At 40.4% G+C, this 16,770-nt stretch overlaps 1 protein-coding gene across 1 annotated transcript in view; it reads right to left on the bottom strand.

Moving 5' to 3' along the window:
* Positions 1 to 6,178: 6,178 nt before the first annotated feature.
* The window catches only part of ASB7 (ankyrin repeat and SOCS box containing 7), a 50,662-nt gene continuing 40,070 nt past the window's right edge, over positions 6,179 to 16,770 (bottom strand). The window contains exon 6 of the mRNA XM_007191151.3: positions 6,179 to 9,571. Within this exon, the coding sequence (XP_007191213.1) occupies positions 9,432 to 9,571 (140 nt within the window). The 3' untranslated portion in view covers positions 6,179 to 9,431. The remainder of the gene's footprint in view (positions 9,572 to 16,770) is intronic.

Genomic DNA, 16,770 nt, shown 5'->3' with positions numbered 1-16,770 from the left:
AGAGGGCCAAGGGAGCAGACCCCAAGCCCCAGCCCAGTCAGGGCCAGATGGGGACTCCACGTCCAGGAGGCAGGAGGTGTGCGCTACACCTCTCACCGGGCTCAGTGTGTAACTTGGGCAAAGGACACGGACAGGGCCCCCGAGGTGGTGGGCAAGCTGCCCTTGGCATTGGGCTGGCAGGGAGACAGATGCTCGGGAACTGCTTCAGGGGTCGGTCAATGTACTGTTTCTGACACTAGCGGGCTACAGACCCCTCTGACGACTTGACGGCCCAGACCCTCCTCCCAAGAAAAGCCACGTGTGCATGCACACAACATTTGCACAGCCTTATGAGGGGTTCCTAGCTCTGCGTTAAGAACCTGAGGAGCAGAGGTACACAGAGAACAAGACAGCGAGTGGCTGGTACCTGTGATAACAGAGGGAGTAAAGACTTTGGGGAGCCTGGGGAAGGGGGAGTAAGCCCAGGTGGGAAGCTCAGGGAAGCACCTCTGGCGAGGAGGCATGAAAGGTTGGGCCAGGGCCAGGCAGAGCCAGACAGGAAAATTGGAGTGGGGAGGACTCAACCTCAGCCTCTCCATTGTGAAGATGACCAAAATGCCTACCTGGCAGTATGGGGGTGAGAAGTAAGTTAGAATAAGTATAAGTCCACACAGCTTAGAGTCCACACAGTGAATCTAGTGTTGGTTCCCTTCCGGCTTTCTTACCTGCTACCAGGGCTTTGAAGGGGCTATCACACCCACCTCCTCACTCCCCAAACATCTGGGAGGCAACTGACTGTCTACTCGCAGGTGCTGGTCTTGTTGTTGGGCCACAAAGCCTAAGGCCAGATCCCTGCCTTCCAGAGGCTTCTGGCATGGCAGGTGGGCACAAAAATGCAGACCACTTTCCCCCCTAGAAAGAGGAACTGCAAGGCAAAGCCTCCAACTAGGACTTCCCAAAGGAAGGGGCAGGGCCAAGGGGTGGGAGGCTGGGAGGGAAGGGCATCCTCATGGCTGGGACAGGAATGCCTTGGAGAAGCAGTCGGAAGGGCAGCCCGACTACCAGCCTGGGTTAGGGCTGAGTGCCCAGCAGGATGGGACCCCTCCCTTGCTCTCCCCAGCCACAGGACTACCAGCTACCAGGTACTCACACCTGAGTACCAGCCCCCTCCATCACCTGCTTAGTTTCCCATCCCCTTCCAGACTTGACCAGCCCGTTACTGTAAGTCCACAGGTGGCCCTCAACACAGAAGCCCTGCTCACAACACACAACCACAGCTGACCTCTCTGCAGAGGCGCCACAGGCCCGCCCCCCTCCCTGGGGAGGAGAGAGTGACACTCTCCTCCCCAACACATTTCCTTCATCAGAACCTCATCCTTGTCTTCTAAGGCTTTCTTTCTAAGACACACACACATACAAACACATCCCTCCAGGGGTGGATGACAACACACATTTGTCACTTACACATTATGGAGCAGATATGCCTAAGGACAGATTTAATAGGAATCAGGACTAAAGACAAGTGTTCTGAACAGGCTGCAGCAAAGTTGCTGCTTCCTAGGCCATACTGGGTGTAGGATGCAGTGGCAATGCTGTGCAGGTCCAGGCAAGGCAGTGTCCCTCATTCTTTAAGGAGCCAAGGCAAGGCTGTTATTGCTACCAGTTCTGCCTGGCTCAGACCTAGGTTCCTGGTGCACCTTGTTTGTCATCAGACTGTAGCTGTGTACCTGGCCCATTTCTCCCAGGGCCCACTCTCCCCACAAGGAGAGGCATGAGGCAAGGGACTTCCATCTCTCCACCACTGATATTACATCAGCAGGTGGAGGCCCTAACCCCCTATACCTCATGCCCTAGAAACACCTGCCAGGGGTGGAGAGGTGGTGGTGACTTTCACTGGGTTTAACAGGAAGTTGGAAGAGAAATGACCACCTCGTTACTGACGTGTCCACTGTAATTTTAACCATGGGACCTCAAAATGTTCTATGGATAGTATATTTGAGTCGACAGTACTTTCTGGAATAAAAGCATTATAACTTTAGTCTCAAGGACTGATGAATTAGTGTAAACTAATAAGGTGACATCCTCCAAGTCAGCAGCTCCACTCAGCCCACCACATCTAAATAGACAAGTCTTATTTTCTATTTGTTAGAGATAATTACCTGACAGAAAAATTTATCAATCAGCTTCTTACAGAAAAATTTCAGTTGAGGCCTCCAGGTTAAGAAACGCTTACTTTAAAGTATACACAACAATTGCTATGTGATACAAGGATTTGTACAATTTGTTTCAGTTCAACTTTAATTCTAAGTCAAAATGTCCAAGTTCCTCTCTCTACTCCTCTGCAAGTGTCTTTAACTCTCAATGGAAATACATACTGTGAATGTGAGGGATCATAAAATATGATGAAAAGACAGTGGTGGATCAACCTCTTAGCTGCCTGTAATGAAAACTTAAAGGGAAAAAATGCTGAGTATAAATGCCACTGGCATCATTGAGCAGCCTCATATATGCAGTTATTCAACTCGCCTTGTAAACACAGAGCAAAACAAAGCACAGCACAACGAGAATTCCTATCCCCACGCCCAGGAGGCTGGCGATGCCGTTCCTAAGGTCGCCTCCAGAACCTAAGCCCTTTCAGTCATGATTTTTCAAAAAGGCACATTGGAGACCAAGATGGAACTCTCAGGAAGCATTTTGTAGGACATTAGAGGCAGTTTTATGGATGTGTGGGCTTTAATCCAGGAAGTATACGTATAGAGTCCTGAGACTTGCCAACTCTTGCCAAAATGTATCTCATTCCATCATTGCTCTGTTAACAAGGGGTCAGTTTCTATTCCACAGAAAACACCGGATGCAAGTGAGGGCCAAGCCACCCGAAGCTGGGATCGCTGAAGAACCAGGGGTTGAGGAGTCCTGGTTGCTGTGCCCTTCACTGCCAGCCGCTACAGGCAGGGCCACAGTTACTGAGTCACCTCAATTCTCGACCCATAAAAAAGGGCTTCCCTGCCTGTAAAAGAAAGGGCTTGGACTAGATTAATTCATTTGAAGAATAACAACTGAGCACCCACTATGTGAAAGGCACTGTGTGGCAGGCACCATGGAGAGGAGCAACGGTTAGACGCGGCAGCCAGCTATGCAGTGCTCCCCTGCTACGTAAACAGTGACGTCGTTCGTGCTGCCCGTGGGAAAGTGGGGAAGAGCACAGCCGGGGGTGACGAACCAGGGGCTCTACCTCAGTCCCCACCTAGCTGCCCTGAGATGTGAGGAGAGCACAGCTGTAACCCACAGAGACACATCAGTGAGCTGGGGTCACTGCTGGGAAGCTCTGAGCTGGACATGCATGGAGGGTCCTCAGGAGAAGTGTGATCCTTCAGAGGCTCAACACACTGTGGGAGCACAGGGAGGGAGACTCCCAGTAGGCAGAATTCCCCATGACCAGAGCCCTGTGGCATCTCTTTGGAAGTCTGCCACCCCAGTGTCCACGCACCATTGATCACATGGGTCCACTGCTCAGTGACCATGATGGAGGGGAGGGCAGAGAGGTGGGGGCAGAAGGGAGGAAGGAACAGCAAAAGACAACACTGGCAGGAATTAGGAGGATGATACTTACCTGAGATTTGGAGCTGGGAAATGCTGATGCTGTCATCCACATGGCCCTGGGTTCCTTGGAGGCTTGAAGGAATAAAGTTACTGGCCGAGGACCAACTGCCACATGTACCTATGGCTCTGGAAAACTGATTCTTTCAGCAAATACTGTTTGAGATTCAAGCAAATAAGACTCAGGGTCCATCCTCAAGGAGCTCACTGGGCAATGGACTCACAGAAAATGATTTCTTAAGAACACGTAATAAACCAGGAAGAAATGCAATTTGTTCCTCTCCGGTGCTACCCAAGATGGGAAATGGATGTAGCCCAGACTTATTCATTAGGCTTCTTAAATGATATTATGCTATATTTCCTAATAATATTAAGCTGTATTTCCATCCAGGTAAGGCAGGGAAAACAAGCAATCAGGGAACTCAAAAATCAAAAAAGCAACTTGGCGAGGCCATGCTTTATGCACGTGTGTGTACTTCACAAAAGGGTTAAGTGGACAGAAGTAAGAGAGGGAAAATCTAGAAAACCTCTAGAGAAATATAAAATGGTCATGTACAGTAAGTCCACCCCTACAAGTGTTCTTTTTTTTCAGTAAAGAAAAAGAAAACTGAGCAGTGACCTGACCCAAAACTATCAGAGGAAGAAAAGCAACATCAGCTCAAGACTGAGCAGCAAGAAAAATAAGACTCTGTTTGCCAGATAAAATAGGAAATATCTGCAGCTGGATTACCTCTGTGTCAGTCACAAAGGGTCAGTCTACTCAGCACATAACTGAGTTTCTCAGCTTCAACTGAATCCCCTCACCCAAATTAAGCCATCTCATTTCTGATTCATAAAATACTATTTCACAGAAAAGTGAGTCACTTAATTACTACCTAATGTAACATAAATTACATTTGCATTCATTTAAAACAATTTCCTAATTACAAGGAAACATAAAAAAAGGTTCTGAGTGTGATTTTTAAGATGCTGGAACAAACCAAGATTTAATTTAAAATATATTTACAATAACTACAAATGATTACATGATTTTTTCTTAAAGGTCATATCTGCAACAGAAGAGAAATATTTTGCTTTAATCTGATCCTTTACTTCTAATGGTTTATGGGTCTTCAGAATTGATAAAGCATTTAGCTTGTGGATGCACAACTGAAACCCAGCACGAGGCACTCTGGGTACAGGTGAGTGAGAAATAGAAAGAGCAACACTTGGTGGAAGACACTCCCCTGCAGGACAAGAGACCATGCTCTGCAGCAACAGCACTATTGCCAGGTTTTATTGACACAATGATGATCTCTCATAGGACCTTGTGCAAAGCACCTCAGTCTTTTTTCATATGGGACTGAGCGTGTTAACTGTCACTCAGGAATCAAGAGTTTTTCTGGAAGATAAAGAAGTATCTATAAAATGTACCATGATCTTAGAGAAATATAGTACAAGATTTTGAACACTATTTATCAGCAGCATACGAGAAGAGTCATGGGCTCCAGTAGAGCCATATGCTGGCTGACACTTTGCTTTTTATCTAAGACTTAAGAGACCTTATAGGTAATGACAGAATAACTAATGATAAAATAAAGACAAATTTGCCTTTGTATCTTAGGAGTCTACATCAACCTAAATAACAGTACCTGGCAGTGGATATTTAAAATCTTTATTGGTATTTAAGCTAATATAAATTCTAACATCAAAGTTTGTCAGATGTGTTAAGAGAACACAAAGCTACATTGTTACATAAATACAAAGATGATACAAAAATCCACTTTCTTTTACCTTTGAAACCCAACTACATGGGATGTGGAAATATTTTTTTATCAAGTAGATAATCTGTTTTATCAATAGCTAGAAAGCCATTTTTGTAAGTTGTCTTTCAGCTGAAAAAACAATACACTACTTACATCATATTGGAAAAGGAATGACCTCAAGATTTCCAAGCAACAGCTATTTTTCACATCTGAACTCCCCTGCTGATCATTAGGAACAGTTTCAAATGTCCCATTCTTGGCTTTCATTTGTGCCAAACCCTGGACAAGTCTGTAACAAGGTTATGGTAGCAAAACACTGCGTTTCTGCATGGGGTGCTAAGTCGTCTGTCCTCCCTTCTTCTTAGCACAGCATCATGCACATTAGTCCGAGGTCTCTCCTAACTCAAGCTGTGCTTATATACAGAGGAAATATGAAATCAAAGTTATTTTCCTTCTATCTCTTGCAAGCTAATAAACTACCTCAAATTCATTGTTTAACTGGATATACTGTTCTGTGCTTAGAGATGCTGTGGTCCAAACTCTGTCTTCAGTCAAGGTGAGGCAGAGGTGAATACGGCCCCAAAAGGCTCAGTGCTGGATCAACACACTCAGGAATGGGATAGATAGTCTTTTGTTGGTAGGTATTTGCAGAATACATTAAAAAAGGTAGGGGGGCTTCCTTATCTGATCCAAAATGGTGCAGTTTTCTGTATCACATTCTTACACAATTCCCAATTATCTAAAATGCTGAGGAATGAAAGACAGAGTTCTGTTTCTTTTGACCAAATAGCTGGAAGTATTAAAAAGTTAAGGTAGACTAGAAATAAAACACGATTCCAATATGTTTTAAACCAGATTTAAGTTTTTTTTTTTAATTCAAATTGACCCAAAGCAAAACTTACATTACAAAGGAAGAACAAAATACATTATGATATAACACACTAGGAGTTACATGAAAGCTAAATTTGTGGGCAAAGGGCCTCATCCCAATCACATTCTGGGCTGATGAGCAATTCTGCAAGAAAGTTAGAATCTCAGTTTTTGTATGGTCCACTCTGGTAATTAAACTACACATTCTCATCTCATAGGGTGTGTATCCGACAAATCAAGCTAGACTCCCTCACGCTCCAGATGTGTACTCTTGCTACTGCCAGAACACTGAATTCTCTAGCGGAAATGCTGTTCCAAGCATGACTGATAATGAATTAAAAAAACAAAATAGTCAAGTCCTCCAAACTAACAAGTGTGGATTATTCTGTGGTAAATAGTTTAGAAATATGGGAATTAAATAATCTAAAAAACTTACTCTGCTGTACATTTATAAACACAAATATTTACACACAAAAAAATCTGTTTTTAAAAGATGAGGTCTGCAGTTCATTAATGATCATAATCTTTTATGAGCTGGTTTCTTTGGTGTACTTGCCAAATATATTTCTATAAAGGTTTAGTAATAGGCTTAAATAATAAATTTCAAAAGAAACATAGAAGGATCAGTGACAAATTTGATTCTGAACATTTCAGTCAAGATTGAAGTGAACATTTCAGTCAAGATTCTGGAAAAACCAATCAGTTGATTTTCTGAAAATATCTGTTCTCATTATGTTACTACAGAAAGCTTCTCTGCCAATCAAATTCAAGTGCAGACCTGCACGTTCATCCCTATATTCCACAAGTTACCAACCTGGAGACATTTTAGTTATTGTTAAATATGATATGTGATTGGGATTCTATTAACAACAACAAAAAAAAAAACATTCTTTTTAAACTTCCAGAAAAATGAAACCTCAAACAATAAATAATGGAATTATACACTTCTTCATTAAATAGAAATTTTGATTCCAGGAAGAGCGCTCATAATTTTTTTCTGAAGTCGCAGCAGCAATACAGAACAAAGAATTTACCTTCATCTGACCTTTATACTTGGAATTCCCTGACTCAAACTCAGTGGCTAACTTAGTTTGGAAACCTTTGACTGGCTGGGGAAAGAAAATCATTTTGAACTAACTGAATAAATTAATAGACACATGAGGAAATAAGTCCTGTGCAAATGTAACATTAACATCACTGCTCAGAGTGCAGGACCCCGCAAGCCCTCCCATCTCCTCGTCTCCCTGGGCCCAGGGTTTCAGGGAGAAGTAACACAATTCATTTCTGGCCATGCCAGGTCCCTGATGCCGCAAATGTGTCTTAGCTCTGACCTGGCTATTGGTTTCCAGAATGAGAACACAGCTCAGCTCCTAGCTTCGTAAAGGACTCTCTCTCAGAAGATAACTTTTTGGAGATATTTTTATGAAAAACAAAGAACAGACCACCCATTTCTATCCATCATGTTCCAGTTACAGTTTTGGGATGGTTACAAAACTGGCCACACTCTTAGTGGCTCCCTGTAGAAGAGGCTACGTAGCCCATCCGTGATGCCCCACATCAACCTCTTCCCGAAGCTGCCTGTTCTTCAGAAACCTGTACCCAGCCTAGGCCCAGCAGATCAGACATCTGATGCCACAGCTACTCTGCATCCAAGAGAATAAACTCTGTGCTTGAGGAAATATCACTGCTGGCTCTGAAAAGGGTAAAGCCAGAGTAGACTCCTAATTCTGCTTGGTTATACTTTTCAGGTGAAACAGCTTTATACTTAATGACTTAAAACGACAAATTCAGACAAGAGAAGCCCTTCATCTTGTAAACTTCTGATAACGAATTTATTACTGGTGTGTAACTATTCTGAAATTTCCTAAAGCACTAAGAACAATACTGGGATATTTTTAAAGTTTCTTCTGAAATTAATATGATGACAAATCAAGCACAGAACTCATTTCCAAGGGCATCACCATAGATCCCTAAAGCCTCTAGAACCATCGTTATTGACACTTTGTCATATTTATGTTTACACTGCAAACATATGCCAATCAACCCAGAAAATAACTGTTCTGAAGAGCGTCACTGTGTATAACTTTAAAATAGATAGGAAATGCTTAATTAGCATATTAGGAATTAACCAGATTTACAAATGTGCACCCATTAGAAATTTTACCCTTTAGAAATTTTATTTCAACTGGGAAGAAAAAAACACCATGAAACCACCCCAAATTATTTAACCATTAAAGCCAAATGGTTTAACAATATTTTGGGCTATTTTTAGGGAATACTCTACCACCAGGACATGAAATTTTCTGCTTAAAGTGAAGTAAAAGACAAAGCTTAAAATGGAAATTGCAACTGACATACTATGGTTCTGCAATTAAAATTAGTGGTGGTTCCTGTTCTCACAGGCATGTCAAAGCCAGCTGTGGAATGAGGAACATCAAGTGAAATAATGGATAAAATACACCAGAAAGAGTACTGCACTGGAGGCACTGTTTTAAAAACAGAATACATGGGCTTTACAAAGTTATTTTCTTTCCCATTAGTTTTTTTAAAAGCACAATTCAACTAGAGACAGAAGTTGAGACGCAACGTCTCTGGGTAGTGTACTACAGTTGTTAAGAAAATAAGTTAAAAACAAGAGCACACCAACAGGAAAGCAGAGGTAATGGATTTATGTCATCCAAAGCTACATTAATTAGGAAAAGAACAGTTTGAAACAGGCAATTTGTACTCATTAAAAATGACTGAGGTGACAGCGTTACTTTAAAATTTTCTTAGGGCGTTTTCCAGTAGAACCCAGGATGTCCCGGGTAAAACTGTGCCTCCAAACTGTAACAAGTGCTCTGCTGGTTTATAATATTGTGCACGTCAATGAAACCATAAATTTGAAAAGGGTAAATTCTCCACTCCTAACCTGCTTGTGTCATTTTGGAAAAACAATTGTTTTAAATGCAATATTGTATAGAAAGCTTGAACCTTGTAAACTTGGACCAAGAAACCAAATTAAGACCTTCAAGCATGTGGGGTGTGTGTGTGTGTGTGTGTATGTGTGTTTATATATATAAAAACATCCCTCCCCTACAATGAAAACCAAACAAACAAACAAAAAAAACCTAAAAGTGTATACCTGCTTTCTGATTTCACAGCAAATCAGAAATTGCATAGGATATACTTTGTGCAAGGCAAAAAGCCTTTTAAGTATCTGGAATATAACTCCTAATCTTGCTCACAGTTCTGTGTATATCAGATATCATCAAATTTGTGTTTTAAGTAGTCTTTCATGACCTTGGCAATTGGTAGTTCATCAAGTAGCTTTAGGTTTTGAAGGCCTATACATTGTCGAATTTTAATTCGGCACAGGTCCTGCAAGTTTCTGGGCTGTCCTATAAAGACAGAAAAAAGAAAATGTTACAAAGCTGCAAAGCACAACATTTAAGGCCGGCTTTAAGGTTCTGAAAAGAATAGTTTATTTCACTGGGACATGTCTCTCTGTGGACTTTACATGCAAAGGATCAGAGAGACTCTAGCTAGGAGGACATGTCCTGGGTACCTTCATACGACGTCTCATTTGATTCTTTTCACATTCCTGGGAGGGTCGATATTTTCACCTCCACTTTACAAATAGGGACACTAAAGATCAGGGATTTTAGTCAATTGCTCAATGTCAGACGGCCAATTAAAGCTTTTTAGACAGAGGCTAAAACCAGATCTTCTGACTCTAAGCCTGGTATGCCTACCAGTACAAACTGGAATGTCAGTTCTTGTCCCAGGTAGGCCTCTAATATGCTGGGTGAACCAGTGTGAGGCAAATCACTCTTCTGGGCCTCAGTTTCTCCACCTGAAAAGTGAGGGAACTAAAAGAGATGCTTTCTAACATGGCTCCTCCTGTCAGCTCACTGTCCAGGGCACGGAACACAATCCTAGGGAGCTCTCCCAAATGACATCTGCCCAGCTGTTCACCATGATTCTGGACACAGCAGAACTTGGCTGTGGGGAGGGCGTGGACTGGAAGGGAAGGGGGGGGCAGAAAAAGCACCCCAAGCTATTCTGAATCTCCATCTCTTCAAACATGCCACCCAGACCATCTGCCGATAAAAACCTCTGCTATAACCTAACTCAAAAGAAAAATTACAAAATGCAATTTCTTTCACTTTCGAATATTGTGTTTTACCAAATCAATACAGATGACCACAACACAAGCAAAAATTCTTTGCCACAGAGCCTCAGAAGTGTTTGGATTCACATAAATTCTACTTTCATATTCAATGGTAATAATAATACAAACTAACATATGTTGAATGTGTACTCTGTGCCATGTAGTCTTATTAAGCTCCCGACATATACTAACTCGTTTAAACCTTTTACGAGGGAAACACTTTGATCATCATCCCCATTTTACAGACTGCTTGCGTCTCTAAGTAACATGCTCAAAGTCAAGCAGGATGCTATACTTCAGCGATTCTCAAACTTCTTGGTCTCAGAACCTCTTTACACTTTACCATATTAGAAGTTAAAACAGAAATTTCAGAAATACTTATTAATTCATTTAAAAATAACAAAGATAAACCCATTATATGTTAACATAAATACCACTGTTATGAAGGTAACAATATTTTCAAAAATAAATGAGAAGAATGGCATTCTTTCACATTTCTGCAAACCTTTTAAAGGTCTGGCTTAACAGATGATAGCTGAACTCTCATATATGCTCTTACACTCAATCTGTTATGATGATGATGAAACCACATCATCCAGTCTCTGGGGAAGTCCACTTACTCTCATAAAAGAAGGAATGTGGAAAAGACAAATAATGTCTTAGTATTATTATGAAAATTGCTTTGACCTCGATATCCTGAAAGGGTCTGGCTAACTCCAGGGGTCCCGAGGCCATACGTGGAGTACTACTGCTATACTTAGTACTTACTTGAATTGTACTCGTTTACAGGGATCACCATTATTCAAAATTAAGTAATTCTTTATAAACAAAAAAGGGTCTTTAAAACAGACCTCTGCTCTGTAAGGCCTGTATGAACATGTGCTTTCCAAGAGGTACTTAATACATGGTCTCTTAACAGAATCACAGCTGAAGCTACTGCTTTCCTAAAAATGGCTGTAAGCTAGGGGCACGTGTATCCGTGGATGTCTGCATAAGGATCCCTGTGAGGCTGTAGCACTCACTCATGAGTCTCTTGGTGAGGTATGTCCCCCTCATCGTCCAGATCTCTACTAAAAGGGCACTGCTGAAAGGGAGATGAGGTCAGGTTCCCCATCAGATACTCTCTGAGCTCTTTTTCTCTACAGTACTTAACAAGGCTATGATTTTACATTTACTTGGTGACTACCCATTAATGTCGATCTTCCTCACATGTTCCATGAGGGTAAGACGATTTCTGGCTGCCAATGCAAAAGTCCAATGCCTGACACAATACTCAACAAATACTAGTTGAACAAATGAACACTTAATACGCTTGTCCTTAAAGTATAAAACAGTCAGCTCACTGCAAAACACACCCATGTCAACGGCAAATCATTTTCTAACCTGTTTTGAATTATTTTTCATCACCATTCATGGGCTACCTTTAGGAAGAGAATAAATTATCACTGTCATTTTTCAATAAATGCTTATAGTATTTGATCTGCAAAGGCAAACCAGAATATGTATCAGATTTGAATCTTCTTTTTTTAAAGAATTTGATTTTCCTAATAGATGGCAGCTTCTTTTCAAGTACAATATTAATGAAAAGAACAACCATTATGTATTCAGGCAAAAAACAGATGACATAGAATTGACATATATAAATATACATGTGTACTTAAATGAAAACATATCATCTAACAATGTGGAAAACCTGTATTATTGGAATTTGCTTAGCTAAGATAGAAAAGATGGAGACAAAAGGTTCCAAATAGGGGATCTTCTGATGGTCTCGTTTTGTGGCAGATTATACTCTCCAAAAACGACCACAGTACCTCCTATGCCTCATGTTCTTTTTTTACAACGTGACTGGATACCCCATCATTCAGAGACGGTATCTAGGTTCCCTCTCCTTGAAACTGGGTGGGCTCGTGACTATGGTGGAACTCATAGATCATAGCTTTCACCTGGCTCTTGGGACATTCACTCTTGGCACACACCTATCACCACGCCATGAAGAAGTCTCAGCAGTCTACAAAAAGGAACTGAGGTCACTGCCCAACATCCGGGCTGAGCTCCCAGCCAAGTGCCCGCACAACTAGCCAGCCATCAGAGTGAGCCGTTTTGACAGTGGAGAGGCCCCAGTCAAGTGGCTCCAGATGACACTGCTTGGAGTAGAGAAGTAAAATAATCAACTATTATTATTTTAAGCCACTAAAATTTGCAGCATTAGATAACCAAGTGAGATTCTGGGACGTGGAAGTAGGGGGTTGCCATTAGAAAAAAAATCTAAAATAGGTGGCTTTGTCATTGGGACCAGGCAGGGGGGAAAAGCTTTGACGAGGCTGTTGGTCAGGGCTTAAAGGAAAGTTTTAAAAATGTTACTAGAAGCTGGAGGAAAGGGGAGACTTTTAATTGTTTAATAAATTCAAGGGATGCAGCTACAGAAATACTTACTACCACCCTCAGAAGCTATTGGTGCATTAGCCTTTCCCAGGGAAAAATGCACTTTCTATGCCTAAATATCAGAAAGTTTTACTCAATTTGCTACCGAATTTTCTTCTTCTGAAGCAGTGTGTTGTGGCAGTCTTTTAATGTTTGGGGAGAATGTGATCTTTTGAAGATTTCCTGACCATGTATAATTCCTGTCTGCAGAAAGACCTTGAATGGTAAAGGCCAGAGTGGGTAAAAGCATCAACTCTGCAGCCAGCATCAACTGCTGGCCCCAGTAGCTCTTGGGTGAGCTACTTAGCCTCCTGCCTTGGTTTCTGCGTCTATGAACTAAGGATAACACCACCTACATAATAGGCCTTACAAGCATAAAAAGAATTAGTTTTGGTAAAGTGCTTACAATAGTACCCAGGCATATAGTAAGAGCTATAGAGTATTTGGTAAATAAATGTTAAAATAGTAATTTTAAATACTTGTAAGGATATGTTTTGCTTCCCCTTCTCAGAAAAGTAGAGGGCTCCTTTTTGGAAGATGAAGCTTCCTGGTGTTAAGACGGTAAGAAAACTAGCTGACAACTTAACAGTAAAAGAACAACTCGTAATCTAGTCCTGGGAAACAGTCCTGAGCAAATTGATGGAAATCATATTCTGGAAATCACTACATGACCTGGATTCGGCAGAGATGCGAGAACTTTGTATAAAAAAGCTGTGCAGTAATGAAGTGAGGTGTGTCGTTACACTACTGTTCCACAAATATACAGATATTCCCTCACCTTGCCAGGTAGTGGCACTGAGTGAAAAGCAGGCTACATAATAAAGAGTAATAAAGACTAATTGTAATGACTGTTATTTCTAAGACTATTTAAGGACCCATTTTTTCAGGAATGTCATTTTAGGAATAGAAGATTATGACTGAAAAGAAGTACAGGCATACCTCGTTTTATTGCGTTTTGCAGATACTGCATTTTTTACAAATTGAAGGTCTGTGGCAACCCTGAATTGAGGAAGTCTATCAGCGCCATTTTTTCCAGCAGCATTTGCTCACTTCATGTCTCTGTGTCACATTTTGGTAGTTCTTGCAATATTTCAAACATTGCCATTATTATTATATTATTATGGTGATCTGTGATCAGTGATCCTTTTCTTGAAGTTACTACTAGGCTAAAGGCTCAGATGATGATTAGCATTTTCTAGCAATAAAGTATTTTTTAAATTAAGGTACGCACATTGTTTTTTTAGACACTGCACACTTGATATACTACAATATAGTCTAAACGTAACTTTTCCATGCACTGGGAAACCAAACAATTTGTATGACTTGCTTCATTGCAATAGTCACTTTATTGCAGTGGTCTGGAACAGAACCTGCAGTATCTCTGAGATGTGCCTATTATTTATTTTCTTGTCAACATATCACTCAAAAGTATTTGCTGAGCACCTACTATGTACTTAAAAATGCACTGTCCCAAAGATTAAAGGGGCAAGAGAAAGAAGGAGGTGGTGGCAGAGGAAAAGAAGGCAGAGAAAGAGAATAAAGGGAACAAAAGCAAAAAACCAACACACGTGCACACTGTTTACCAGGTGTCTTAGAAAATTACTCCTGTCCTGTTAAATAGCAACTGCCTTGTCCGTGGGATGACAGGGGAGGCCTTGGGGGACATCTCACAAAAAGAGTATAATTTAAGGAATTATAAACACTATGCGGGATGCAGAAACACTACAAACTATTATTCATACTAATGAACTACAGTGGGATTACATAATACTTCAAAGGGTTATTAGTCTTTCCATTTTGTAAAGAAGCCCATCATTAGTAATAATTGGGCTGGTATAAAATAGGAAATCAGCTTTTGAAGGGTCTGGTCTAGTATAATTACAGCAGCATAATTTTGAAAATTAAATATCCTAAAGCACCTCCTTTTGACACGACAACCACTGCATTTATAATAGGCTAAACTTATTTATTTAGCGCTCTCCATCTTAGGTCAACATCTGGAATGGTCTCCCAATACCTCTTTGTTTTATCTCAGTTTCCCATTGTAAGATCCTACCATAAACACGTTTTATTCCTTTGCTCTTGCCTCTGAATTCCCTTCACAGGGACTTAGTATGAAATGTGTTAAATCTTATTTTACAGGACAAAGGTAGTTGTGAGCTCACCTCAAAATGAAAATCATGGTATTGTAAAATAAAAGGCTACTCTGATTTAACTCTTAGATAGAATCCAAAAGTACACAATATCAGCCTTGATGACATTTGTCCACTTGTTACACTTTTCTTCACAGGCGCACGAGCTTTGACCTATTTTTCTCATTTGCACTAAGCCAAACAAAAGCATATATTGCTTCCTAACAAATAACAGAAATCCCTAGAAGCCTACATAAAAAATAGAAAGTAATACAAATATGATAGAAATAGTACAGAATAAGGTAATACTTTCCATATCAAAGAACCTTAAAATGTGGTGTAATTTGACTTAAAACTGTGTACTATTTATTTGTAAAAGTGATTTTAATAATTGGGACTAAATAACCTAATAAGACTACAATGTAGATGTGTAGCAAAATCCCCAATGAGAAGAAAAATCAATAATCAAAAATAACCTTAGTTAAAATGTGTTACACAAATTATTTCCCCAAAGAGTTACACTAAGTAACACTATTTTGGTAAGTCATACTAAAAAAAAAAAAAGGTCAAAGAAATTGATTAAAGAAGCATTTGAAAGGAACACAGGAGTAAGGGCACCTGATGCCGAGCGGTTGTATGGGGTCATCTGCTTACATACCTACCTGTTGCTGTGCTGGACTTAGCTGAGAAAGTCACAGCCTAAATTTCACTTTCTTAAAGTCATGATTTATATTCTTACTTTTTTTTTTCTTTTTCTGTGAAGAGAAATTTGGCAGTTTTTTCTATCTATCTATCTATCTATCTATCTATCTATTTATTTATTTATTTATGGCTGTGTTGGGTCTTCGTTTCTGTGCGAGGGCTTTCTCTAGTTGTGGCAAGCGGGGTCCACTCTTCATCGCAGTGCGCGGGCCTCTCACTATCGCGGCCCCTCTTGTTGCGGAGCACAGGCTCCATATCAGTAATTGTGGCTCATGGGCCTAGTTGCTCCGCAGCATGTGGGATCTTCCCAGACCAGGGCTCGTACCCGTGTCCCCTGCATTGGCAGGCAGATTCTCAACCACTGCGCCACCAGGGAAGCCCTGTTCTTACTTTTTTTAAAGTTTAAAACTTTGCAGCTAAAACATACTACTTGACTATGACTAAAATTTAAATAAAGGCGTATTTCAGGTTACTATAGTGTTTATAAAATAGTATTTTAAAATGCCCGTGATTTCAGGTTACTGTAGTGTTTATAAAATAGTATTTTTAAATGCCCATAACTTATGTTCTAGAAAGCAACAATCTTAAGTACTTGATGGATTAAGTCTCTGCAAAACAGTTTATCCAACTCATTCCCATTTACCTAACCTTTTACTCTTAGAAGTATGAGCCCTTTATTTTTCAAATTCCTTTTGGTCAATTTACTTATTTAAAAAGTTTTTACTTAAATAAAATATTTTAAAATTATTTAAATTAAATTATTAAATACATTAAAATTATTTAAAATTTAATTTAAATAATTAATTCTTTTTATTAACTCCTTTAATTCCTTAAAACATACAAATCGAAATATTGATACAAACCAGCACTACCTTTTACATACCACTGAAGTATACTGAGCAGCTACTTCAAGTATTTGAACAGCATCTGCTAGAAACACAGGTCACTGCATTACCTTAGACTCCTCTGGATATTAAACACAAACCCAACTGGCATATTCTCTGCCTTAAGAGTAATTTATATGAGAGCCTGCCATGCTATGTAAAAAAAAAAAAAAAAAAAAGGTGTTTAGTGAACAGTTAAGTGGTTAACTTACTCAAGGACTCCTTGGCACCTCTGATATGCTGCTGTGCATGGTGAATCTCTGAAACTGGGATCTAGAATCCAG

This window comes from Balaenoptera acutorostrata, chromosome 3, assembly GCF_949987535.1.
Source record: "Balaenoptera acutorostrata chromosome 3, mBalAcu1.1, whole genome shotgun sequence".
Classification (NCBI taxonomy): domain Eukaryota; kingdom Metazoa; phylum Chordata; class Mammalia; order Artiodactyla; family Balaenopteridae; genus Balaenoptera; species Balaenoptera acutorostrata.
The sequence above is the reverse complement of the archived record's forward strand: the minus strand, read 5'-3'. Positions and strand labels throughout refer to the sequence as shown.